The sequence below is a fragment of the Thalassophryne amazonica genome, chromosome 6 (assembly GCF_902500255.1).
Source record: "Thalassophryne amazonica chromosome 6, fThaAma1.1, whole genome shotgun sequence".
NCBI lineage: Eukaryota > Metazoa > Chordata > Actinopteri > Batrachoidiformes > Batrachoididae > Thalassophryne > Thalassophryne amazonica.
This window is the reverse complement of record NC_047108.1, coordinates 107,747,030-107,774,755: the sequence shown is the minus strand read 5'-3', so window position 1 is coordinate 107,774,755 and position 27,726 is coordinate 107,747,030. Positions and strand designations below refer to the sequence as shown.

The 27,726-nt window shown below is 41.0% G+C and overlaps 1 protein-coding gene across 2 annotated transcripts in view; it reads right to left on the bottom strand.

Annotated features, from left to right (window-relative positions):
- Positions 1 to 27,726, bottom strand: part of rapgef3 (Rap guanine nucleotide exchange factor (GEF) 3) — an 85,629-nt gene that overhangs the window by 34,429 nt on the left and 23,474 nt on the right. For both annotated transcript variants that reach the window (XM_034173106.1, XM_034173105.1), the window contains exons 2-5: positions 24,701 to 24,745; positions 7,776 to 7,882; positions 7,573 to 7,694; positions 2,697 to 2,874 (exon numbers count right to left, since the gene is read on the bottom strand). In XM_034173106.1, the coding sequence (XP_034028997.1) occupies positions 2,697 to 2,874; positions 7,573 to 7,694; positions 7,776 to 7,882; positions 24,701 to 24,745 (452 nt within the window). The remainder of the gene's footprint in view (positions 1 to 2,696; positions 2,875 to 7,572; positions 7,695 to 7,775; positions 7,883 to 24,700; positions 24,746 to 27,726) is intronic.

The following is a 27,726-nucleotide window of genomic DNA, read 5'->3' as shown; positions in this document are numbered from 1 at the left end:
GCAGTCTTTTTCTGAGGACCTTTTTCTGTTGAAACAACAATTGTCATGAGGGTCAAAGGTCAACATAAGCTTATCACTCCAATTTGAACCAAACCTGGCATACAAATGGAGGTCAGATTTGCCAAAGGTCAATCATTGGGGCCAATGTTACAGTGCATCTGTAAAGTATTCACAACGCTTCACTTATTCCACATTTTGTTATGTTCCAGTCTTATTCCAAAGTGGAAACTCATTTTTTCCCCACAAAATTCTACTCAAACCCCCATAACGACAACATGAAATATGGTGTTTTTTTGTTGTTGTTGCAAATTTATTAAAAATAAAAAACAAGAAATCACATGTACGTAAGTATTCAGACTTTGTTGATGCACCTCTGTCAACAACTCCAGCCTGAAGTCTTCATGAATATGATACCACAAGCTTGGCGTACCTATCTTTGGGCAGTTGTGCCCATTTCTCTTTGCAGCACCTTTCAAGCTCCATCAGGTTGGATGGGGAGCGCTGGTGCACAGCCATTTTCAGATCTCTCCAGAGATGTTCAATCAGATTCAGGTCTGGGCTCTGGCTGGGCCACTCAAGGACATTCACAGAGTTGTCCTGAAGCCACTTTGATATCTTAGCTGTGTGCTTCTGGTCATTGTCTTGTTTAAAGATGAACCGCTGCCCCAGTGAGTGAGTGTCAGGAGTGCTCTGGAGCAGGTTTTCATCCAGGATGTCTCTGTACTTTGCTGCATTCATCTTTTCCTCAATCCTGATTAGTCTCTGAGGTCATACCACTGTAAAACATCCCCACAGCATGATGCTGCCATCACCATGCTTCACTGTAGGGATGGTGCCTGGTTTCCTCCAAACATGACACCTGGCATTGACACCACAGAGTTCAATCTTTGTCTCATCAGACCAGCGAAATCAAATCATGTCCAGTCAACTGAATTTACCCCAGATGGACTCCAGTTGAGCTGTAGAAACATCTCAAGGATGATCAGTGGAAACAGGATGCACCTGAGTTAAATTTTGAGCAAAGTACCCATCCTTCGGACGGTGAAGAAAGAGTGTACTAATCGTAAGTCACTGACCCAGGAAAGTGTGCAGCAGTATACTGAGACAATGTATTAGTTTTCACAGCATTTTGAAGTAGCAGCTATAACAGACACACTGAACCCTTATTTAAGAAGGTTAAACTTCATCTTTTTTTAAGTCCTAATAACTATGAAATGACTGACTCTGTAGTGTAATGAAAATGGATGTAACTTTAAATTTTTTCGGATTATGTTATGAAGTTGTCAGTAAAATTTATTTATCTATGACAACACCAGGTGGCAGTAAAAGACATTTGCAACAGTAACAGTGCCACCTAGTGTATACTGAAATATGATGGGAATGAGAGAGTATAATAAATTATAATAATGCATGAAACTGAAGGCAAGACTGGAAAGAAAGTGTAATAAAAAACATGCTGACATTTGTTTACAATAATTAAGAAGCAATGCTTTCACAAAACTATACTGTTTTTATGCTCCTTTTTTTTGGACCCTGCTCAAGCGCCATTTTCTGTGTTAAAAGGGGGCCTGTAGCGCCAAAACCGTAATAGCTGGCACAAATGTGATGGCCGATTTAGAATCTGTGGATGTTTTTGCCCAAGATAACATCTTCAAATAATTCTCAATGACCTACCTTGATGAAATATGGACAGAAAAAGCAGTGCTCAGTGACAATGCGTTGAATATCATACATGGAAGCTGGATGGATTCATACTCGTTAGGCAAAAACGCCATCTGGCTGAAATTGGCAGTATATCACAGATCGGCGGTTCTAATTAACCGCAAAATGTGGGCAATTAAGGGGATTTGTGAAAGAGACATGATCTGCGTCCATAACTATAAAGGATATGGGAAGATTGCGAGCGTAGAGATGATGTGTGAGGTGAGCAGATCCAGAGAACACTGAGGACAAAAACTTGGACCTCCATGCTTAGTGTATAGACATTTTTAATAAATTTGCAAAAATCTAACTCTAAAAAAAACCTAAACAAACAAACAAACCTTTTTTCCACATTATTATGGGGTACTGTGTGTAGAATTTTGAGGAAAAAATGAATTTCATACATTTTGGAATAAGGCTGTAACATAACAAAATGTGGAAAAAGTGAAGTGCTGTGAATACTTTCTGGACGTACAGTACATCTGTTGACTTACTTCTCCCTGGTCCTTTTTGCTGATGTTTTTTGTTTTTTTTACCAAATAGGGTATGTCAATTAGTTACGGTTGACCTAGAAATTACACTTGAAGAATTAATTCTGGCAGTGGTCAAAGTTGAGAAATTTGATTTTCACAATATGGTGCACACTTAAGTGGATTCCAGAATTGCCCTGGCATGGTCAGACAGACGTCAATCATTTGGGTGAAGGTTAAGGTCACTGTGGTTCAGTGTAAAGCTTATTGTGGCCTGTAATGAACACGGGTACTGCTGCCTAATAATAATAATAATGCTAATAATCCTAATAATAATAATGATTTACTGTAAACACAGGTTTAGAGCACTGCAGACTAACTGCATGAAACAAAAACAAAATGTGAATGCAGGATGGTTTCTTAAATCACTTGTACACACCATTTACAAATGAATGTGTTAGTACGAGGAGCTCTTGCTTTGTATTTAAGAGAATGTCAGAGTCATTTTGCAGTCAATATACTCACCATTTTCGTAGAATCATAGTGAGGAGAGCATCGGGCCCCAGCTGAGACAGCAGTGACAGCGCTTCCGGAAGCTCCTCCTCTGAATCCTTGTCATTTGTTATGTAACTCAGGCCAAACTCAGAGCCCTGGAAGCGGTAGAACTGGGTGTCCTTGTCTTGGAAGTTCAACTCATGTTTCACTTGGTTGAGAATAGAGAGTAAAATGTAAAAGAGACTGTAGACTTAGTACATCAGACTAAATATGGGTAATGCAAAATTACATCGCGTTGTTTAAATCAGACTCATACTAATAATAACAACAACAACAATGATAAATTAACTAAAGTTAAAATTAGTTAAAATAACTTTATGCCAAAAGTGATGTTAAATTACACAATATTTTGCTAAATGTTCATCCATTTGTTCCTCTATGCTGCCCATGTCTTTGGCCTGATTTCCATCCAATTTGGTATGTGGATGAGGTCAAACCCATAAGTGCCTTTAAAAGAGATTTGATTTGCAAAGGTGAAGGTCACTGGGGACAAAGGTCACAATTTTGATAATCACTCTGATGTCCACCAGGCCAACCACCACTGGAAAAGAGTCCGACTTACTGCCGAGGATCTGAACACAGCTCTTGCTTTGTGAACCCCCCTCACTCCATACTCCTGCAGCACCTCCCACAGTATCCACAAAAGTGTCCACAAAACACATGTAGACTGGATGGACATACTGCCAGGCCCCCCTTCAGGATCCTTGTGAGAGTGGAGAGCTGGTCGGGTGTTCTACGACCAGGACGGAACTCCCATTGTTCCTCTTCAATCAGAGGTTCGACTATCAACCGAATCCTCCTCTCCAGCTCCCTGGACTAGACTTTACCAGGGAGGATGAGTAGTGGGATGCCCCTGTAATTGGCACGTACTGTCTGGTCCCCATTATTAAATATGGGGATCACCACCCCAGTTTGTACTCCTTTGGCACTGTTCCAGACCTCCATGTAATGTTGAGATGTCTCATCCAAGACAGAGCTTTCAGCATTTCTAGATGATCTCATCAACCCCAGAGGCTTTACCACTTGCAGAGTTGTTTGACTACCTCAGTGACTTCCACCAGGGAAACTGATGATGATGCCCCATCAGCTTCCTGCTCTGCCTCGAGTACAGAGGGCACTCTGGTCTGATATAGCAGTTCCTCAAAGTGCTCCTCACATCACCCGATTACCTCCTCAGCTGAGGTCAACAGAGTACCATCCTAACTGTATACAGCTTGGATGGTTCCGCATTTTCTTCTCCTGAGGTGCCTCACGGTCCTCCAGAAGCACCTTGGTGTCAACCGAAACTCCTTCCCCATGGTTGGTCCAAACTCCTCCCACGCCTGCTGCTTTGCCTCCCTCACTGATTAACATCACTTTGAGCAGATGGGATGAGTTTGTCAGTGAAATCACCTGCTGGAGTCAATGGGTGTAAAGAAAACCTGCACCCTCTTGGCTCTTTCTGGAATGTCTTTGGACACCACTGGTATAACCAGACTGACTTTGTGTCAAATGAGTGATTACTTCGGGAGATGCGGAAGTCACTTGCATTGTGAGTGAACATCAGCTACAACATTTTAACCATGTGATGCACTTCTGTGTGCATGATCCAGCATGGATCCCAGTGGTGATCCATGCTGGTGATCCAAACTCCTCCCACACAGCAGAGGCTGCCGTCCTTTGGGCCTGTCTGTACCTTGCAACTGTCTCCAGAGTTGAGATGTTTCTACAGCTAAGCTGGAGTCCACCTGGGGTAAATTCAGTTGACTGGACATGATTTGGAAAGACACACACCTGTCTACATATAAGGTCCCACAGTTGACAGTGCATGTCACAGCACAAACCAAGCATCAAGTTAAACAATTGTCTGTAGACCTCCAAGACAGGATTGTCTTGAGGCACAAATCTGGGAAAGGTACATAAACATTTCTGCTGCTTTTAAGGTCCCAATGAGCACCGTTGCCTCCATCATCTGTAAGTGGAAGAAGTTCGGGTCCACCAGGACTCTTCCTAGAGCTGGGTGCACGTCTAAACTGAGTGATTGGGGGGAGAAGGGACTTAGTCATTCCTACCAGGCTGCTCAAGGAAGCCCTACCATTAATTAATGCTTCGATCTTAAATATGATCAATCTATCTTTATTAGCTGGCTATGTACCACAGGCTTTTAAGGTGGCTGTAATTAAACCATTACTTAAAAAGCCATCACTTGACCCAGCTATCTTAGCTAATTATAGGCCAATCTCCAACCTTCCTTTTCTCTCAAAAATTCTTGAAAGGGTAGTTGTAAAACAGCTAACTGATCATCTGCAGAGGAATGGTCTATTTGAAGAGTTTCAGTCAGGGTTTAGAATTCATCATAGTACAGAAACAGCATTAATGAAGGTTACAAATGATCTTCTTATGGCCTCAGACAGTGGACTCATCTCTGTGCTTGTTCTGTTAGACCTCAGTGCTGCTTTTGATACTGTTGACCATAAAATTTTGTTACAGAGATTAGAGCATGCCATAGGTATTAAAGGCACTGCGCTGCGGTGGTCTGAATCATATTTATCTAATAGATTACAATTTGTTCATGTAAATGGGGAATCTTCTTCACAGACTAAGGTTAATTATGGAGTTCCACAAGGTTCTGTGCTAGGACCAATTTTATTCACTTTATACATGCTTCCCTTAGGCAGTATTATTACACAGCATTGCTTAAATTTTCATTGTTACACAGATGATACCCAGCTTTAGCTATCCATGAAGCCAGAGGACACACACCAATTAGCTAAACTGCAGGATTGTCTTACAGACATAAAGACATGGATGACCTCTAATTTCCTGCTTTTAAACTCAGATAAAACTGAAGTTATTGTACTTGGCCCCACAAATCTTAGAAACATGGTGTCTAACCAGATCCTTACTCTGGATGGCATTACCCTGACCTCTAGTAATAGTGTGAGAAATCTTGGAGTAATTTTTGATCAGGATGTGTCATTCAATGCGCATATTAAACAAATATGTAGGACTGCTTTTTTGCATTTGTGCAATATCTCTAAAATTAGAAAGGTCTTCTCTCAGAGTGATGCTGAAAAACTAATTCATGCATTTATTTCCTCTAGGCTGGACTATTGTAATTCATTATTATCAGGTTGTCCTAAAAGTTCCCTGAAAAGCCTTCAGTTAATTCAAAATGCTGCAGCTAGAGTACTGACAGGGACTAGAAGGAGAGAGCATATCTCACCCATATTGGCCTCTCTTCATTGGCTTCCTGTTAATTCAAGAATAGAATTTAAAATTCTTCTTCTTACTTATAAGGTTTTGAATAATCAGGTCCCATCTTATCTTAGGGACCTCATAGTACCATATCACCCCAATAGAGCGCTTCGCTCTCAGACTGCAGGCTTACTTGTAGTTCCTAGGGTTTGTAAGAGTAGAATGGGAGGCAGAGCCTTCAGCTTTCAGGCTCCTCTCCTCTGGAACCAGCTCCCAATTCGGATCAGGGAGACAGACACCCTCTCTACTTTTAATATTGGGCTTAAAACTTCCTTTTTGCTAAAGCTTATAGTTAGGGCTGGATCAGGTGACCCTGAACCATCCCTTAGTTATGCTGCTATAGACTTAGACTGCTGGGGGGTTCCCATGATGCACTGAGTGTTTCTTTCTCTTTTTGCTCTGTATGCACCACTCTGCATTTAATTATTAGTGATTGATCTCTGCTCCCCTCCACAGCATGTCTTTTTCCTGGTTCTCTCCCTCAGCCCCAACCAGTCCCAGCAGAAGACTGCCCCTCCCTCAGCCTGGTTCTGCTGGAGGTTTCTTCCTGTTAAAAGGGAGTTTTTCCTTCCCACTATCGCCAAGTGCTTGCTCACAGGGGGTCGTTTTGACCGTTGGGGTTTTTCCGTAATTATTGTATGGCTTTGCCTTACAATATAAAGCGCCTTGGGGCAACTGTTTGTTGTGATTTGGCGCTATATAAATACAATTGATTTGATTTAGTCAGGGAGGTGACCAAGAACCCAATGGTCACTTTGTCCTTCTGGAAGGTTCTCCTCTCTCTAAAGAGGAATGTTGAAGCTCTGACAACCATCTCTGCAGCAATCCAACAATCAGGCCTGTATGGTAGAGTGGCCAGATTGATGCCACTCCTCAGTAAATTGCACATAGCAGCCCACCTGGAGTTTGCTGAAAGGCCCCTGAAGGACTCTTAGACCATGAGAAATAAAATTCTCTGCTCTGATGAGACAAAGATTGAACTCTTTGTGAGAATGCCAGGCGTTTGAAGGAAACCAGGCACCAGTGAAGCATGGTGGTGGCAGCATCATGCTGCGGGGACGTTTTTCAGCAGCAGGAACTGGGAGACTAGTCAGGATGAGGGAAAGCTGAATGCAGCAATGTACAGAAACATCCTGAATGAAAACATGCTCCAGAGAGCTCTTGACCTCAGACTGGGGTGACAGTAACATAACAAAATGCGGAAAAAGTGAAGTGGATGCATTGTAGGCCCCATTATTCTCTTCATGCCCACAGCTACTATTACCTAGTAGAAGTAATGCAAATCTATGCCGAGTGATCTCCTTCATGTGATGATTAGGAACATTGTGTCTGATTGGAGTGGTCTCTTTCAGGAAGTCAGCAGCACATTGAAAATGTATAAGTGGCCAAAGTCTCAGCTGTGCAAGAACACATTGTCACATAAAAGCCCCAGAAGACTCGTACATGAGATTTCACGGTACTGAAGGGAATGACTGAGTGCTTTCTCAGACATCACAATCAGAAAATAGAACGTGTCAAGAATACAGAATTTCTTGTTGGAGACAAAAAAAATCCACATACGTGTTTTCTTATTGACTTGCCCTCTCATATGTTAAATTTCAGCTCTTACCATGAACGAGGATTCCTTCATCCACTAAAACCTGCCACATTCCCACTGCCTGGCTTCGTGATTGGAGGCCTTCATTCTGTTTCATCAGCCAGTCCACAAGTTCTTTACCTGAGCAACACTGTCTGAGAGAGAAGTTTAACAGTCGAAAGAGAGACGTGCCGCCACAGTCACAGATTCATTTGGAAGTGGTCACTGTACCGTACCTGTATGTTCTAAGGTGATGTTTCCTGTCTCGGATCAGACTCGGGTTGTGCTCGATCATAACGCTGTACACTGATCTTGCTGCCTTCACGATGCGATCTGAAAGAAACTTTTAGGAGAGAAGAGATGGCATCAAAGAGGGCCATGCAGGTCGAAAAGATAGTGGGGCAGCACAGTCTTGCGTGATATCGTGGGATATGACCACTTCCGGGGACAACCTGCCACTGCGCAATACAAACACAGCATCACTTCATACAGAAAGATGGTGTACTGTTTTGTTTTTGGCTGCAATTGCCAAAGCAGTCACAAAAAGTGCAGTTTTTTCAGTTCCCAGTGAAGAAGGGAAGACGAGGCAAATGGGAGAGGTCGTGTCGGTAGGTTATAGCCTACACACTACGATAAAGTATCTGCGTTCTCTCGCCTGCACAACCGCCATGACATTTCAGCTCCAGGTCATAAACAAACCGCAACACACCCGTTTTCCACACATAGTCACCTTTTCATTGCATTTTCACTTTGTTTGCCATGTAATTTGCCTAACAACTCAGAGAAAGTGCCATGTGTCTAATGGGGACATAAGAGGGCTGTCCCCGGATGTAGGATTAGTGTGTCATATTTGAACCCTTTAGCTCCCGCCCTCAAACAAGACTATGGTGCCCAGTTGGGGTTTCTGTTATGGTCAGCATGTTAATTGGCATATGGAGTACGTCTGCAGGTTTCAGTGGGACATCGGAGTGTAATGTGATAAGTGTGTGAGTGAGTGTGTGTGGCATGGTGGGGACAATATGTTAAAAATGGCTGAGTTTAAATTTCCCACACAAGTGCTAAGTTCCCAGTTTCTAAAAACCTCACGCCGCGGCTGGCACGCAGTCTCTCACCTCTCTGACCACCCTCAGTGGAGTTCCTTTCCTCACTTTCAATTCACTCAGTTTGGCTCCAAACACCAAATAATGAGTGCTAACAGGGATTTAAAAAAAAAACCCTGTCAGCCACTGATGCAGAAACAGGGCTTATGCAAGAAGAATGAGCTTTTGTTTATGGCTGTAATGTGGCCATCCCATTTCACGCTTTGTGCTTCAATTCTATTTCAGAATTACAGTAAACTCCCTCAAAATAATGGTTATGTTGATTATTGATTACTCTGTAATTTTTTAATCTACATAAAAAACCAAACAATAGTAAAAACAATATATAATAATGTCCTGCGGCTGATGGTGTTTTTTTTTTGTTTTTTTTTGGCCAAATTAAAGCAAAATTAAAAAAAAAACAAGAAGGGGCACTCAGAGAAACAACACAGAGATTCAGTAATACCTGAATGAAGAGTTCAGCATGAACTTGACCTCAAATCAGTTCTCTCCAAAACTTGAACCACTTTATCCTTAAAGTTGTAAAGCTTAAATTTAGTTTCTAAGCATTATAATGTAGATTTATTTTTGTAATATGTTGCAAAATTACAATTCATTTTAATAAAGAGAATATATTTACTTGGGGAGAACTCCATAGCACATAATTTATTTTCCTTCTGATGCCATCGTGCAGACTAAACACAGGAGGAAGTGCATGCACGCATGCCTGAGGTTTTAAGATTACCTTTGACCTGATGCACATTCTGGGGGAATGCATGCATAAGGTGTCTTCCCAGTATCCCTCACACATATCAAGGGAAGCCCCCACGTGATCTATAACATTGCTACCAAATATAGGACATGGCATCTGGGTGCTTGAATTTCTCCCCTTCAGGGAGAGAAATTTTAAATTGTTTCAACACAATGCAAATTTTGATCAGACTGACAAAATGATCTTATGAATCCCTGATTTAAATGCTAAGGAATAAAATTATAGTTTTGCCAAAGAAAATTATTTTCATGACTTAAATCATCAAAAAACCGAGAGGCCGTACAGCTTTAAAGCATAGGACTTGGGGTGTTTATAAGCAAAAAATGGAAAACAGTTCATTTTGTAACACTGGATCGACATTCACAAAATAAGAATATATATTTACTGGATTTTCAGAGTATAAATCACACCTTCAAGGTTCAAGGTTCAAGGTTACTTTATTTGTACCAAAAGGTAAATTTGGTTTGGCAGTGAGTCACTCCATTCATAACAATCACATAAAACATAAATACCGATAAAAAATACCATAAGTATAATAAAAATAAAAATACAATGAGCAGTGCAAGTACAGGCCAATAGCATGACACCCAGAAGAAAGTCACAATGCGTGTGCCATCTCAATGCAAAATAGCAGATAAATTAATTAAATATACATCCAAAGTCATCTCTTAAGAACACTAATAGCAGCAGGAATAAAAGTGCTCTTGTAGCGCTTAGTTCTGCAGGAAGGAGCTTTATACCTCCGTCCTGAAGGGAGCAGTTCAAACTGATCAAAAAGAGGATGTGAGGCGTCCTTTAGAACTGCCTCAACCAATCTCTGGACCTGCCTCATGTACAGAGAGGTTGAATACAGCTGAGACTCTCCTCCAATGATTTTGCTCGCCCATTTTACAATCTGATTCGGACTGTTTTTGTTTTTAACTGACAAATTTCCAAACCATGACACCAAACAGAAAGATAAAACAGATTTGATATAACAATGATAAAACACTGTTAACAGTGATTTGTCAATGTGAAAGGATGCCAGTTTTCTAAGGCAGAACAAGCGCTGGTGTCCTCTTTTACACACCACTTCACAATTTGACTCAAAAGTGAGTTTGTCATCAATGACAGTACCCAGATATTTATAGGTGCTCACAGTTTCTACAGCCTGACCTTTTAGGAGAGTTACTCCATGTTTGTGGGAACCTTCCTAAAGTTTCTTCATTGAAGTTTCTTCTTCAATTATTGTTATTATTGTTCATAACAAATGCATGATATTTCAGTATATATAAGTTGCACCGGAGTATGCGATACAGCACCTCCAAAACAAACAAAAAAAAAAATTACACATGACTTATACATGTGAGCGGGCAAAGTCATGGAGGCTGCCAAGCTGATACATTTGCCCAAAAAGGATATATTTAATCCATCTTTGGCATTTTGCAGCACAGCTGGAAGACTGAAGAATATTGATATGCAAGTGATTTCTTAGTTTTTTTTTTTAAATTTTTTATAAATTTGCAAAACTCTAAAAAAAAAACAGTTTTACATTGTCATTATGGGGTATTGTCAGTAGAATTTTGAGGAAAAAATTAATTTCATCCATTTTGTAATAAGGTTGTAAAATAACTAAATGTGGAAAAAGTGAAGCGCTGTGAATACTTTCTGGATGCACCGTAGGCCCAAGGGGAAGGGCACATGCAAAGTGATAGGATGAATATCCCTTGCTCAGTAAATTAAAATGTGTAAAAGCTTAGGGGGGGGGGGTCAAACATTTTCACAGCATAGTAACAGTCTACTGTGCAGTACACACTTCACTCCTTCATCCCCACATCAACCGGTTCCCAGACCTGACATCTGCAGAGTAAATGTGCACCAAGGCGTCTGCTGTGTGTGCCCCATGGGAGTCATGTTGTCTGGAGGTCACCACTATTCCCAGAGCCCCCACAGTCACATTCTCAGCCTTGTCAGCTCCAAACTCCGTGTTTTCAGGAAAAAAAAAGTCAGTCCTCCTGATCCTCTACACGTCCAGATAAGGAAACATTCCACTATCTTACCTTACCCCATCCTTAAACACATTTCATGGAAGGATCAAGTGCTTTATGGCAAACAACGTAAATGATGACCAAAAAAAGAAGGTAATTTCATTTATTCCATTCTTTTCCATCACTGCACTGAGATGCCGGCTGTGAACTGTGTTTTGTTTGTCTGTGAGTTGGCAACGTAATCGTGTTATCCAAGAACGATAACCCAAGCAGGTAATTGTTCCTACTGAGTTGAATTACTGAGCAAACACCTTTCTCACAGGTGTACCACTCAATGACACAAAGTACAACACACAGGCTGCAGTCAGGTCCATAAGTATTTGGACACATACATCTTTTTTTTGTGTGTGTGTGATTTTGCTCCTGTACACCAACACAGCAGAGTTTAGAATTACAGCCATTTTCATGTATAGCATCTCCATTTTAACAGCACATAACTAATTGGATAAACTAAATATGGAGATTATTTTTAATGCAAACCACCACTTTTACAGCCAGTTTCCTTGAGACAAGTCAGGGCATGGATGCACGAACATTTCCAAGTCAGTGAATATGACTTGCACTTCATTTACATCAATGGAGGAGGCAGTTCTCAAAAACTGAGTGACTGTGCAAGATGAAGACTGTGAGGGAAGCCACCAAGAGACCAGTGGCATCTCTGAAGGAGTTATAGGCTTATGTGGCTGTGATTGTAGGAACTGTCCATAATGTAAATTTCATCTGTTGCATCACCAGTTACACAGTTTCATGGTGAACTTGCACAGAGAAGGGTTTTCACTCCATGTGCCTTCTGTTAAACTGTAGCTGAAGTTTCACACTTAAAAAAAGAAAAAAACTCCTCTGTGCCACACCAACATGGCGCTGTATATTTGAAGACGCAGTGGACAACACCTAGATTGCCTATAGGCCGTGTCCCCAAATACAGAAATGTGAGGAGATTTTTGAAACAAAAAATTCACCAACAATGACCCTGTACTGTTACATAAGATATGTATTCAAGAACAGCATGAATTAACACCTTGCATGCTTCATGGCTTGGTATCCTCAATGTATTTTAAGTACCGTAAGAAGGAATAGCAACATTATAAAGTGATATATGTTTTAGCATCCCAACTTTTTTGGAATGTGTTGCAGACCTTAAATACAGGAATGGATGTATATTAGCAAAAGAAATGAAGTTGACCAGAAAAAATATAACACGAAATGTTTTTGGTTCATAGTGTCCCCACCCTCTCTCTCTCTCTCTCTCTCTCTCTCTCTCTCTCTCTCCATACTATTCCGATTTTACAAATACTCAGAATTTTTCTTTTTGGCCAGTTTTAAATTTCATTTACAATGTTGAAAATCAAAACTTTTTTGTTTTAATGACCTCTAACTTTGGGAAATCACAGGCCTATATTAAATAAAAAATAATGTGAATGAACTCAAGTATGAATCCCTCATGTAAAAAAGAAAATGGAAGGGCCCACAATTCAATCCTTGTGGAACACCACACTATTTTCTCATATGTATTTTATTTTGAAGCAGATACAGTTCCCTTAAAAAATAGTGCCGTGAAAGACATACAGCGAATGGTTTCTGAATTATAATATCAGGACTCGCAGTGTTAAAACGCTTTTGATAAATCACAGGTCGAAATGAAAAACAGCTCCACTGGAATCATTCCCAACATTTCAGGTACTCTTCAGCAAAAAGGTGATTGTAATTGTAGTTTTTAACATAATCACGTGCCTGATACATCTTGTGTATTTTGTGCATTTTTTTAATTCTGAAAAATGTTTGTTGTCAACATATTGGAGTGTGCTGTTTGTTTCATGTACCGGCCATACTGGGTGGAATAATGAAGAGTGCAGTCTTGTATGGAGGCGAACTGTTTTTCTCTTTCTCACTCTCAGTGACCTTGGTGGGCAGTGTGGTCTACCAGGCAGCTACAGATGAACACTTTGTGAGGAGACGAGAAGCTTAATGCATCCCTGTGGACTGTGGATGTTTCCCCTCTCTCTTCTTTAGAACAACAGAAACCACCGATTTCAGAGCCTTTCTCATCTGGCTGTTTTGACCCCTGCCTGGTCAATCCGGGCCATGCTACCGACACAAATTCCAAAACAATTCACAAAACAAATACACAGGAAATGTTGCCGGTGCACAGGACAGGAGGGTTTCAGACAAAGACACCACTCCCATCTCTGAATGGAGCCGCACCTCAAACAGACAGAAAAAAAAAAACAGAACCGGGCATCAGAAAGACAACAAATACAGAATAATTTGTCAGCATTAAGCAACAAGAAAAACAAGAGAAATACTAAGGTGATCGCCGGCCACTAGCCCTAAGATTCACTAAAAGACCCAGACTTTGGATAAAGTTGAGGCCGCAGCATGCTCTGCTTCCTAATGAAATGAATTTAAAATAGTAAAAAGCATAGTAACATACTATACTAGTATGCTAGCCATACGAAAGGGAAAATAAGTGCATCTTAAGTCTGGACTTGAAAGTCTCCACAGAATCTGACTGTTTTATTGATGCACAGAACAGGGGCATGATAAGAGAAAGCTCTGCGACCCGCAGAGTTTTTATTCACCCTAGGGACACTAAGCAGTCCTGCACCCTGAGAATGCAAAGCCTAGGCCGGTACGTAGGGTTTAATTAGGTCGGCTAGGTAGGGAGGTGCCAGTCCGTGAGGTTTTATAAGTTAGTACCAGATTTTAGTATTTTAGTCTTTGTGGGCCCTATATTCAACCCAGCACAAAGCAAAGCTCAGTGCGGCGCTACTGGTATTGCTACTTCCCACCTGACACAGTCACTATTTTCATGCAAAAAGCTTCCATGTTCTTTAAATGACAAGTTTACTTGGTGTTTGTTTTTAGTTTACATTTTTGTTTGATCTGTTAATACACACGTATGCCTGTATACTCAGGCATATGTGTGTATACAGAGTGTGTGCATCGTGAACCTACTTGTATAAGGCCTATCTGAATACTGTAGTGTATCAGCAGCAGAAAAACGGTGTGTGACATTACACCAGGTTTTTGGTGATCTATGGTGCATCACCTGATGATGACATATTTTAAAAATCAACATGCCCATAGCTGCACAACATGGACAGCAGGCATCAAAATGACAACAGCATTATTAGAAACTAGCAACAATGTTTTTGGTGCATTACTTTGCACCCGGAGTAAGACAGGGTCCAAGTTCTGTGTCATCTCTCCCATCAGTTACAAACACTTTTGTGTCTTCTGGGAATGGAAGTAATCTGCCAATCACATCGTTATAAGTGATATGATTGGCTACCTCCGACATCACTGTGGCAGTCCTTCGATGGTGGGTCAATTCCCAGTCAGGTTTCTACATCCATGGCCGATCTAGAGATACCTGTGTGTGTGCTTGTTCAATGTGGGAATGTCATTGCATACCAACAAACACACCGTCCTTGACAGATCCTTAGCCTGGTCCAATGGCTGGGAAATTCCAGATGATTGGGATCTGATTGAAGGCTGCACCTGCTGCAGCCTTCATCCGTCTTCACAGCTGTTGGGATACAAGCCATTACCTCCTCCACCTGATCCACTGTTGAAGACTTCTTGTTTCACCAGAGTCCTGTTAGTCTTCTTGCGTTCAGAGTTCCAGTTAGACCTTCATGGCTACAGTAGTGGCCACAGGCCACACAAGGTCCCCACTGTGTTTCATCCCAACAGGCAATCCCATACTTGATCTGTAACCCAGGGGTTGGATTTATTCTGTGGACATAACGTAAGGTTCTGGTGAGATGTCCTACTTAAGTCTCTACAAAGCTCCCAACTAAAGTAGAAGTGACATATGCCTTAGATAAGCCCTGTGGCCCACTGCTGCCAGTGCATACCTCTGGATTCCATAGTGTGAAGCAGATCAGTCTATGACTCCCATAGAGAGATGCCAATCAATCAGACGTTGCTTCCACAACCAAGGTCAATACCCATTTACAGCTGGGTGGACTGGAATACAACACAGGTAGTGTGACTGGGAAATGAGCCAAGGTCTTCATACGGCACATCCAGAAAGTATTCACAGTGTTTCACATTTTCCACATTTTGTCATGTTACAGCCTTATTCCAAAATGGAGTAAATTCATTTTTTTCCTCAAAATTCTGCAAAAAGTGAAGCTCTGAATACTTTCTGGATGTACGGTATTGGTTAACCAGCCCCTGTCCACTGATCTACCTGCTACATGATGTCCATTTAGGCTTGTACTGTAGTTCAATACTCCATGGAGCATTTATCAGAATCACATTTTCATTAACTTGATGGTCATTTGGTAAAAAGAAGAATATGGGCCATCCTTTATTTTTAAGTCCCCGATCATTCTGTTTTAAAGTATTTTTCCTTCCACATTGATTACAGAATTTATTAAACAGAATACACCAATCTAGTTTTTTAGGTCCTTGAATAAAGAAACATCACAATGTGTGCTGACTGTATCCAAAGTTATGCTGTAGTTGCTGAAGAAAAGCTTGAGCCGTCTTAAGACTTTTTCTGTCACTGTAAATGGGAATGAGCGGCGGTGTGCCACGCCCTCTCTCCTTACAGACCGGGGTCATGTCCGTGTCACAGAGACGACGTGGGCGTGTCTCACAGGACATCCAGTTCTACTCCGCACTTCCGTGATGTCCATCACAAAAAAAAAAAAAAAATCAAGACTTTCATACCTAAATTTTACACAAATTAAGATAAAGGTCACCTGGTTTGTGCAGATGAAACTACAAATGTTTGGTCAGACATACAATTTTAGAACAAATCCCAAACTAAAATCCACACAAAAAAAATCATTTACCAAAGTGTGGCCACTATAAACAACTTTTGAGGCTGTTGAAGCAAAACTGGTTTCACTTTGTCGAGTCCTGTTATCAACCTTTAAAAATTCTGCTCAGCGGGCTGTTGAAGGAGATAAGCAGCGTGAGGTGCCTGAGCTCGGCCAGGAGGGTGGGAGGGTCAGTTAACACCAAGCCCTCGAGTACCCTTTAGACTCCTTGCACTGCTAAGAATGTGTGTGTGTGTTTTTAAAATTCGCAAGAGTAATAAGACAGGATACTATAACAACAAAACCAGACGTTCAGCAGCTTGAGAAGGTATGCAAACACTCAACTGCAGATGTCTGCAGACGTCAGACCAGCACAAAGCAACCAGGAGAGATTATATCGATAAACGTAAGCCTGGTGCACGCCTGACAACTACAGTCAGTGCACAGTGCACTGACTGACAGATCATTTGAGAACCAAGGTTGAAAAACTGAGCTTGCAGGGGGTTCTGGGATCAGGGTCCCTGTTGTGGATTTTAAGACTTTTAGAGGTGAAAAACTGAATAACAAAGAACATTGCCGTTTTAACACGATCACATCGTTTAGTTTTTGTGTTGAACTGCACAGACACAATTCTAATTCTATCCTGGCCACAGGGGGCAGTGCTGCTCTTCTTGCATCCTTTCTCTCAGTCTCTTCATCTTGTCTGCTTCATTCACTTAAAGTGCACATCAACTGGTAAATGAAACACCAAATGAGCTGACTGAAATAAATAAAGAATTTTGAAAATACTGGTGTGTTGTGTTTTATTTTTGGTGCCGTATGTCCCTGATAACATAGGAAACGCAGCTTGATTACACCTGATGCTTTGAAATGCTCAGATTTGCTAGCCTGCGGGAAATGTTTATTTCCATGACATCACTTTAGGAACTCCCCACCAGAGCCACTTAGGGTGCCCTGACACGAGCATGTTTTTGATTCACGACACATCATCACCTGTGTCGTGCTGGAGAGTAAACTCGTCTTTAACTGGTGCAGACAGGATGCCAGAGGAGTGCTGGCGCGTGCTATTGTGCACACAGAATTTTGAAATGTTCAAAAAAATCTTTCGTACACAAATGTCGTGCTATGTGGCGCGATCTAATTTCTAACAGGACGTGCAGCTTGTCAAGTGGAGTAAAAAAGAAGTGAACAGAGCAAATGGTGACGTCAGCGGATCGCATCAGAGCGCACCTCGTCTGAAGGATTATAACAAGAAGTTGTTATAATAAGTTGTTACAAACATACATTAACAGCTGCACACAAGAAGGAAAAAACACGCAACTGTTTTATCAAGCCATGACAATGTAAACAAGACAAATAATTACCTTCTTAGATGGCTCAAAATGCTTTCTGCAGCTTGTTAGGCGTGCGTGCGAACGGCTCCACCTGCAGCCTCCTCTGTGATTCAGGAAGTGATTAGAGCCGTTTTCAACAGCCAATTTACAGAAAAAAATGATTAATCCACCACGAAATAATTATTTTTAGATATGCAGTGTCCAGCGCAGAGCGCGTGGCAGCTGGTAGAACAAAGAACAGCGTACAGCTGTGAATACAGCAGGTGGGATCGTCACGACATGGGTCGTGCTGTATCATGAATCAAAAACAAACAAACATTCTCATGTCAGGGCACCTTCAGCCTAATGTGCTGGAGTGAAGTGGGGGGGGGGGCTATTTTTTATAGTTGGAATTAGGAGTGTGTCGTGGGGTTACACGGTGAATACGTCGAAATGGTGAACAGGTGTGTTTTGGCAGGATGCAGCAACAGCAGTCATGACATTTATTCTGTGAAAACTTCAATCAATCAATCAATCAATTTTTTTTATATAGCGCCAAATCACAACAAACAGTTGCCCCAAGGCGCTTTATATTGTAAGGCAAGGCCATACAATAATTATGTAAAACCCCAACGGTCAAAACGACCCCCTGTGAGCAAGCACTTGGCTACAGTGGGAAGGAAAAACTCCCTTTTAACAGGAAGAAACCTCCAGCAGAACCAGGCTCAGGGAGGGGCAGTCTTCTGCTGGGACTGGTTGGGGCTGAGGGAGAGAACCAGGAAAAAGACATGCTGTGGAGGGGAGCAGATCGATCACTAATGATTAAATGCAGAGTGGTGCATACAGAGCAAAAAGAGAAAGAAACAGTGCATCATGGGAACCCCCCAGCAGTCTACATCTATAGCAGCATAACTAAGGGATGGTTCAGGGTCACCTGATCCAGCCCTAACTATAAGCTTTAGTCAAAAGGAAAGTTTTAAGCCTAATCTTAAAATAGAGAGGGTGTCTGTCTCCCTGATCTGAATTGGGAGCTGGTTCCACAGGAGAGGAGCCTGAAAGCTGAAGGCTCTGCCTCCCATTCTACTCTTACAAACCCTAGGAACTACAAGTAAGCCCGCAGTCTGAGAGCGAAGCGCTCTATGGGGTGATATGGTACTACGAGGTCTCTAAGATAAGATGGGACCTGATTATTCACAACCTTATAAGTAAGAAGAAGAATTTTAAATTCTATTCTAGAATTAACAGGAAGCAATGAAGAGAGGCCAATATGGGTGAGATATGCTCTCTCCTTCTAGTCCCCGTCAGTACTCTCTAGCTGCAGCATTTTGAATTAACTGAAGGCTTTGTAGGGAACTTTTAGGACAACCTGATAATAATGAATTACAATAGTCCAGCCTAGAGGAAATAAATGCATGAATAGTTTTTCAGCAATCACTCTGAGACAAGACCTTTCTGATTTTAGAGATATTGCGTAAATGCAACAAAGCAGTCCTACACATTTGTTTAATATGCGATTTTGAACGACATTCCTGATCAAAAATGACTCCAAGATTTCTCACAGTACTACTAGAGGTCAGGGTAATGCCATCCAGAGTAAGGATCTGGTTAGACACCATGTTTCTAAGATTGTGGGGCCCAAGTACAATAACTTCAGTTTTATCTGAGTTTAAAAGCAGGAAATTAGAGGTCATCCATGTCTTTATGTCTGTAAGACAATCCTGCAGTTTAGCTAATTGGTGTGTGTCCTCTGGCTTCATGGATAGATAAAGCTGAGTATCATCTGCGTAACAATGAAAATTTAAGCAATACCGTCTAATAATACTGCCTAAGGGAAGCATGTATAAAGTGAATAAAATTGGTCCTAGCACAGAACCTTGTGGAACTCCATAATTAACTTTAGTCTGTGAAGAAGATTCCCCATTTACATGAACAAATTGTAATCTATTAGACAAATATGATTCAAACCACCGCAGCGCAGTGCCCTTAATACCTATGGCATGCTCTAATCTCTGTAATAAGGTTTTATGGTCAACAGTATAAAAAGCAGCACTGAGGTCTAACAGAACAAGCACAGAGATGAGTCCACTGTCCGAGGCCATAAGAAGATCATTTGTAACCTTCACTAATGCTGTTTCTGTACTATGATGAATTCTAAAACCTGACTGAAACTCTTCAAATAGACCATTCCTCTGCAGATGATCATTTAGCTGTTTTACAACTACCCTTTCAAGAATTTTGAGAGAAAAGGAAGGTTGGAGATTGGCCTATAATTAGCTAAGATAGCTGGGTCAAGTGATGGCTTTTTAAGTAATGGTTTAATTACTGCCACCTTAAAAGCTTGTGGTACATAGCCAACTAACAAAGATAGATTGATCATATTTAAGATCGAAGCATTAAATAATGGTAGGGCTTCCTTGAGCAGCCTGGTAGGAATGGGGTCTAATAAACATGTTGATGGTTTGGATGAAGTAACTAATGAAAATAACTCAGACAGAACAATCGGAGAGAAAGAGTCTAACCAAATACCGGCATCACTGAAAGCAGCCAAAGATAACGATACGTCTTTGGGATGGTTATGAGTAATTTTTTCTCTAATAGTTAAAATTTTGTTAGCAAAGAAAGTCATGAAGTCATTACTAGTTAAAGTTAATGGAATACTCAGCTCAATAGAGCTCTGACTCTTTGTCAGCCTGGATACAGTGCTGAAAAGAAACCTGGGGTTGTTCTTATTTTCTTCAATTAGTGATGAGTAGAAAGATGTCCTAGCTTTACGGAGGGCTTTTTTATAGAGCAACAGACTCTTTTTCCAGGCTAAGTGAAGATCTTCTAAATTAGTGAGACGCCATTTCCTCTCCAACTTACGGGTTATCTGCTTTAAGCTACGAGTTTGTGAGTTATACCACGGAGTCAGACACTTCTGATTTAAAGCTCTCTTTTTTAGAGGAGCTACAGCATCCAAAGTTGTCTTCAATGAGGATGTAAAACTATTGACGAGATACTCTATCTCACTTACAGAGTTTAGGTAGCTACTCTGCACTGTGTTGGTATATGGCATTAGAGAACATAAAGAAGGAATCATATCCTTAAACCTAGTTACAGCGCTTTCTGAAAGACTTCTAGTGTAATGAAACTTATTCCCCACTGCTGGGTAGTCCATCAGAGTAAATGTAAATGTTATTAAGAAATGATCAGACAGAAGGGAGTTTTCAGGGAATACTGTTAAGTCTTCTATTTCCATACCATAAGTCAGAACAAGATCTAAGATATGATTAAAGTGGTGGGTGGACTCATTTACTTTTTGAGCAAAGCCAATAGAGTCTAATAATAGATTAAATGCAGTGTTGAGGCTGTCATTCTCAGCATCTGTGTGGATGTTAAAATCGCCCACTATAATTATCTTATCTGAGCTAAGCACTAAGTCAGACAAAAGGTCTGAAAATTCACAGAGAAACTCACAGTAACGAGCAGGTGGACGATAGATAATAACAAATAAAACTGGTTTTTGGGACTTCCAATTTGGATGGACAAGACTAAGAGTCAAGCTTTCAAATGAATTAAAGCTCTGTCTGGGTTTTTGATTAATTAATAAGCTGGAATGGAAGATTGCTGCTAATCCTCCGCCCCGGCCCGTGCTACGAGCATTCTGACAGTTACTGTGACTCGGGGGTGTTGACTCATTTAAATTAACATATTCATCCTGCTGTAACCAGGTTTCTGTAAGGCAGAATAAATCAATATGTTGATCAATTATTATATCATTTACCAACAGGGACTTAGAAGAGAGAGACCTAATGTTTAATAGACCACATTTAACTGTTTTAGTCTGTGGTGCAGTTGAAGGTGCTATATTATTTTTTCTTTTTGAATTTTTATGCTTAAATAGATTTTTGCTGGTTATTGGTAGTCTGGGAGCAGGCACCGTCTCTACGGGGATGGGGTAATGAGGGGATGGCAGGGGGAGAGAAGCTGCAGAGAGGTGTGTAAGACTACAACTCTGCTTCCTGGTCCCAACCCTGGATAGTCACGGTTTGGAGGATTTAAGAAAATTGGCCAGATTTCTAGAAATGAGAGGTGCTCCATCCAAAGTGGGATGGATGCCGTCTCTCCTAACAAGACCAGGTTTTCCCCAGAAGCTTTGCCAATTATCTATGAAGCCCACCTCATTTTTTGGACACCACTCAGACAGCCAGCAATTCAAGGAGAACATGCGGCTAAACATGTCACTCCCGGTCTGATTGGGGAGGGGCCCAGAGAAAACTACAGAGTCCGACATTGTTTTTGCAAAGTTACACACCGATTTAATGTTAATTTTAGTGACCTCCGATTGGCGTAACCGGGTGTCATTACTGCCGACGTGAATTACAATCTTACCAAATTTACGCTTAGCCTTAGCCAGCAGTTTCAAATTTCCTTCAATGTCGCCTGCTCTGGCCCCCGGAAGACAATTGACTATGGTTGCTGGTGTCGCTAACTTCACATTTCTCAAAACAGAGTCGCCAATAACCAGAGTTTGATCCTCGGCGGGTGTGTCGTCGAGTGGGGAAAAACGGTTAGAGATGTGAACGGGTTGGCGGTGTACACGGGGCTTCTGTTTAGGGCTACGCTTCCTCCTCACAGTCACCCAGTCGGCCTGCTTTCCCGGCTGCTCGGGATCTGCCAGGGGGTAACTAACGGCGGCTAAGCTACCTTGGTCCGCACCGACTACAGGGGCCTGGCTAGCTGTAGAATTTTCCACGGTGCGGAGCCGAGTCTCCAATTCGCCCAGCCTGGCCTCCAAAGCTACGAATAAGCTACACTTATTACAAGTACCGTTACTGCTAAAGGAGGCCGAGGAATAACTAAACATTTCACACCCAGAGCAGAAAAGTGCGGGAGAGACAGGAGAAGCCGCCATGCTAAATCGGCTAAGAGCTAGTAGCTACGCTAAGCTAGCGGATTCCTAAAAACACGCAAAGTGAATAATGTGTAAATAATTTACCCTTAAGGGTAAAAGGGTAAGATTTTACCCTTAAGGGTAAGTTTTTGAGGGGGAAAAGTGCACTGAAAAAAAGAGAATAGTTGAACCAACTTAAATGACTTGTTTCAATTGGTAACATCGAAATTGTTTGAACTTAAGTTGGTAAGTTAGAGTTGATCTAACTTTAGTTTGTATTTCAAACTACACATTAGTCGAATTGATTTAAAACCTGTCAATGCCAATTGAAAACTGACTTAAAATAAATTTTAAAGAGTGGTTTTGATGGGAAACTGAAAAATATATACATATACCACCCCAATTCCAATGAAGTTGGGACACTGTAAAATGTAAATAAAAACTGAATACAATGATTTCCAAATGGGGAAGGGTACAGAAACATTTCTGCTGCTTTGAAGGTCCTAATGAGCACAGTGGCCGCCATCATTTGTAAATGGAAGAAGCTGGGATCCACCAGGACTCTTCTTAGAGCTGGCTGCCTGTCTAAAATGAGCAATCATGGGAGAAGGACCTTAGTCAGGGAGGTGACCAAGACCCCAATGGTCACTCTGTCAGAGCTCCAGCATATCAAGAAATAAACCTCATCACTCACAGTGTGTCCTCACAGTGAATCATTCATTCATTTTCTGGAGCTTATCTGAACCTGGGTCACGGTGGCATCAGACCAAGCAGCTCAAATTTGATTCAAATTTGAAGAAGCAAAAGTTTGATTTGAAAATCCTCTTCAACCTATATTCAATTAAATACACCACAAACTGATAAACTTTATTGTTTTTGTGCAAATATTTGCTCATTTTGAAATGGATGTCTGCACCACGTTTCAAAAAAGTTGGGACAGTGGCAACAAAAAACTGGGAAAGTTGATGAATGCTCAAAGAACAGCTGCTTGGAACATTCCACAGATGAACAGGTTAACGGGAAACAGGTGAGTGTCATGATTGGGTATAAAAAGGAGCATCCCCAAAGGTTTTAGCCATTCACAAGCAAAGATGGGGCGAGGATCACCACTTTGTGATCACCTGTGTGAGAAAATAGTCCAACAGTTTTAGAACAATGTTTCTCAATGTTCAATTGCAAGGAATTTAGGGATTCCATCATCTACAGTCCATAATATAATCAGAAGATTCAGAGAATCTGGAGAACTTTTTACACGTAAGCGGCAAGGCCGAAAACCAACATTGAATGCTCATGACCTTCAACCTGTGGCTCTGCATTAAAAAAATGACACTGTGTAAAGGATCATACCACGTGGGCTCAGAATCACTTCAGAAAACCATTGTCAGTTAACACAGTTCGTCGCTACATCTACAAGGGCAAGTTAAAACTCTACCATGCAAAGCGAAAGCCACACAGCAACAACATCCAGAAACACTGCCAAGCTCATTTGAAATGGACAGATGCAAAGTGGAAATGTGTGCAGTGGTCTGATGAGTCCACATTTCAAATTGTTTTTGGAAATCATGGACATCGTGTCCACTGGACAAAAGAGGAAAAAGACCATCCAGATTGTTACCACCGCAAAGTTCAAAAGCCAGCATCTGTGATGGTATGGGGGTGTGTTAGTGCCCATGGCATGGACAACTTACACATCTGTGATGGCACCATCAATGCTGAAAGGTACATCCAGGTTTTGGAGCAACACATGCTGCCATCCAAGCCATGTCTTTCTCAGGGACGTCCCTGCTTATTTCAGCAAGACAATGCCAAGCCACATTCTGCACGTGTTACAACAGTGTGGCTTCGTAGTAAAAGAGTGCGGGTACTAGACTGGCCTGCCTGCAGTCCAGACCTAGCGCCCATTGAAAATGTGTGGCGCATTATGAAGTGCAAAATACGACAACAGAGACCCCAGACAGTTGAACAACTGAAGTCATACATCAAGCAAGAATGGGAAAGAATTCCACCTACAAAGCTTCAACAGTTAGTGTCCTCATTTCCCAAATGCTTATTGAGTGTTGTTAGAAAGAAAGGTGATGTAACACAGTGGTAAACATACCACTGTCCCAGCTTTTTTGAAACGTGTTGCAGCATCCATTTCAAAATGAGCAAATATTTGCACAAAAACAATAAATTTTATCAGTTTGAACATTAAATATCTTGTCTTTGTGGTGTATTCAATTGAATATAGGTTGATTACTTGGAGGACTAGAGATAAACCACATTTGCGGAAGTTTGCAATTTGAAATTGCGCGTCAGAAGACCCATTTCTGCCGTGCATACCTGCTTCATGGTGTTCTTTGAGTCCAGCACCTCTGTCAGAGGAGTCTAAGAGAGAGAGAGAGAGAGAGAGAGAGAGAGAGAGAGAGAGAGAGAGAGAGAGAGAGAGAGAGAGAGATTATCAGTACTCAGCCATTTCTCCGTATCTTAAACCTCAACACTGAAACAAAAGCACATAACTTGCCTTGGAATGTCATTCCAAGGCAAGTTATGTGCTTTTGTCCAACGAGCTGGACAACTTGTTAATCATCTCAGTGTGTGTGTGTGTGTGTGTGTGTGTGTGTGTGTGTGTGTACTATATGAACTGACAGAACCAAGCTGGACTGTGCAGATAGAAAGAACAATTATTTTCTTTCCGCTGAATGAAGGACAACACAAATAAATGATCTCAGCCCACGCTCTGCCTCCATTGTCTCCTGACTGGCGTCAAGTGGGAAGCTGGAGAACATCGATGTCAGTAGCAAAGAGAAGTACACAACCTGCTGCAACCCTGCATTTTTTTTTTAAGTTAAAACATAACTTTTAACTGCACATTATCCTTCATTTATTTAAACTACATTAAGAAATAAAACAAACTTCAGCACTCAGCACAGATACCAGGAGTTTAATCAAGTAATTCCCAACCATAAATTTAACCTGCTGCCATCGAAAAACATTCAACACTGACACGTATGTACTTTGGCCTAAGTTTTGCTTCCTCTTTAGTGTTTTTTTTTTTTTTTTATGTTTTTATGATCTTCTCAAAGCTGCTGTCATGTCGCTGCCTTCCCAAGGCAACTGTTGGTGATTTAACTGAACTGTGACATGATCTTTTTTTTTTCTTGATAACTTTAACACTACAAAATCTGGAATCTTCACACAGTACAGGACAGCTGATCATTACATTTTAAATATCAACAATTTATTAATTATGACGCAACTAAAATGATTTCTTCTAAGTCTTGAGATGACAGCATCTGTTGAAACTTTATAAATGTGAGGTGCTTTGTTCTTTGTCACCGTGTTCCAGTCACTGGTGTGCAAGAACAGGAAAGACAGGAGGTCCTAATGAAGTCTAAAAAATTAGCCTAGTTTTCCCCCTTTGTTCAATGTTCTGCAAAATAATTAGTTCATGCCTCATTACAGCTTTAATTAGTTGTATTGTTGATATTATTGAGTGCTGAGCAGCACTCGCTGGAGTATTTTGTCTGCCGCAGACAAATAAGTTGCAAGATCTGTTTTGGGATCTGGATCAAACTGCAGTCACACATCCTGATAGTTTTAATCAAACTACGCTTAAATGTTCTGTTGTGTTCAAAAAATAAAGAAAAATGCAATTTCAATTTCATGCAAACTCTGAGATCTTTAAAAACAGTTATGTATTGTAAAACTTTTAATCTTTTTACACATGCAGTGCTCATAAAAGGTATGACAGCAATAAAAAGTAAAAAACAAACAAAGAACCAAATGACAACAACAAGAAAATTGGGCTTGGATTTGTCCAGACAGACTACTTTTTTGGGAATCAAACCCATGACCTTTTTGCTGTCAGGCAACAGTGCAAACCACTAAGACACCATGCTTCCAATAAAAATGTAGGGCCCTATCTTGATGTTGAGGCAGAATAAGTGATGCAAATTTAAAGGGCATATCTCACTCCAATCAACACTATCTTTAAAAAAAAAAAAGATATACCAGATTATGAATTATTACTTCCAACTCTTTAACTTGTGTGAGTCCGGATGTAGCTGATACAAATAAAATTAGCCATACAGTGTTTGTAAAATACACACAGATTCAGTTATTTTTAGTCATAAAAGTGATGTAACCTCAGGTGCTGACAATTAGCAGTCTGAAGGTCACTCCACCTGTGTCCACTTCATGACTTACTCCAGTACACACAGTTAATCTGGTCAAAAATATGGCCATCAGGTTTTGAGAAGACTTTGCGCTCGTCCGTCCATCTGTTTGTGTTCAGCATAAGTTCAGTCCTATTACTGCCAAAGTCGTCAAATTCACAGGGAGCATTCTTGGGACACAGACCTTGGACAAGTTCAAAGATGGCTAACCTTGACCTACTTTAAGTTGTCAAAAGGTCACATTGTTTCCTATTTTATGCTCATACGGTTGAGGCTACTTTAGCATTGTGTTATATTTTTTGTCTCCAAATGTAATATGGCTTTAATATGGCTTTCAAATCAAATTCTTGTATTTTGCAATCAACATATGTCTGTCTCAGCCTCTATATTTACAAAAATATTGTGTATGCCTGAATAACACTGAATAATAACAATAATTACATACCATGAAAGTGTTGTCTCTGATTTCAGTCCTGCTGTGTTCACACACAGACCCATGTAGAATTATTGTTCCACTGTGTGGCACTGCCTTTTGTCCACAGAAAAACAACATGCCACCATCAGCCTTCTTCTCCAGATGTGTCACTAGCCCTAGGGCTACTGGTAGCGCTTAGCTTAGCCATCAGTTTAGCTCAGCTTGGCCATTAACTCAAGGAGCTGGGAGCTGGTCAATGTCACAGTTGTCCTGTTAACAGCAGTCACTCGTCCTCCCCTTTCTGTCCGACTCCATGATCACAAAAACGGCTTCCTCAATGAGACTCGCTGGCATCCCGCATGTAGCATCTTAAGTTAACTTAGATTTCCGCAATGCCAAGGAGCAAACTGCAAACACGGACCATCCCACACTTTCGGAAGAGGAAACACACTTTAGAATTTTCTCCTGGCTACATGAAAGGAAAGGATAAAATCTGTGGTGAGATCCATCTTTTGAAGACAGTTCTCACACTGTACTGTACTGGGCTTCACTTCTGTTTGTCCAAGATGCACTAAAAAAAAAAACCCTCTCACTTTCCTCCTCAAAGTATTATCTTTGGAAAATCTGTCCACCTAATAAGAAACACTTAAAGTCTGTCCACTTAATAAGCAACAGGTTTTAGTGCATCCTAATTAAACACAGAGTTGAACCATTTTGACATATTCAACATCAAAGTCCACAAAAGTCCCCCTCACCCCCCATTTATTTCAATCGAG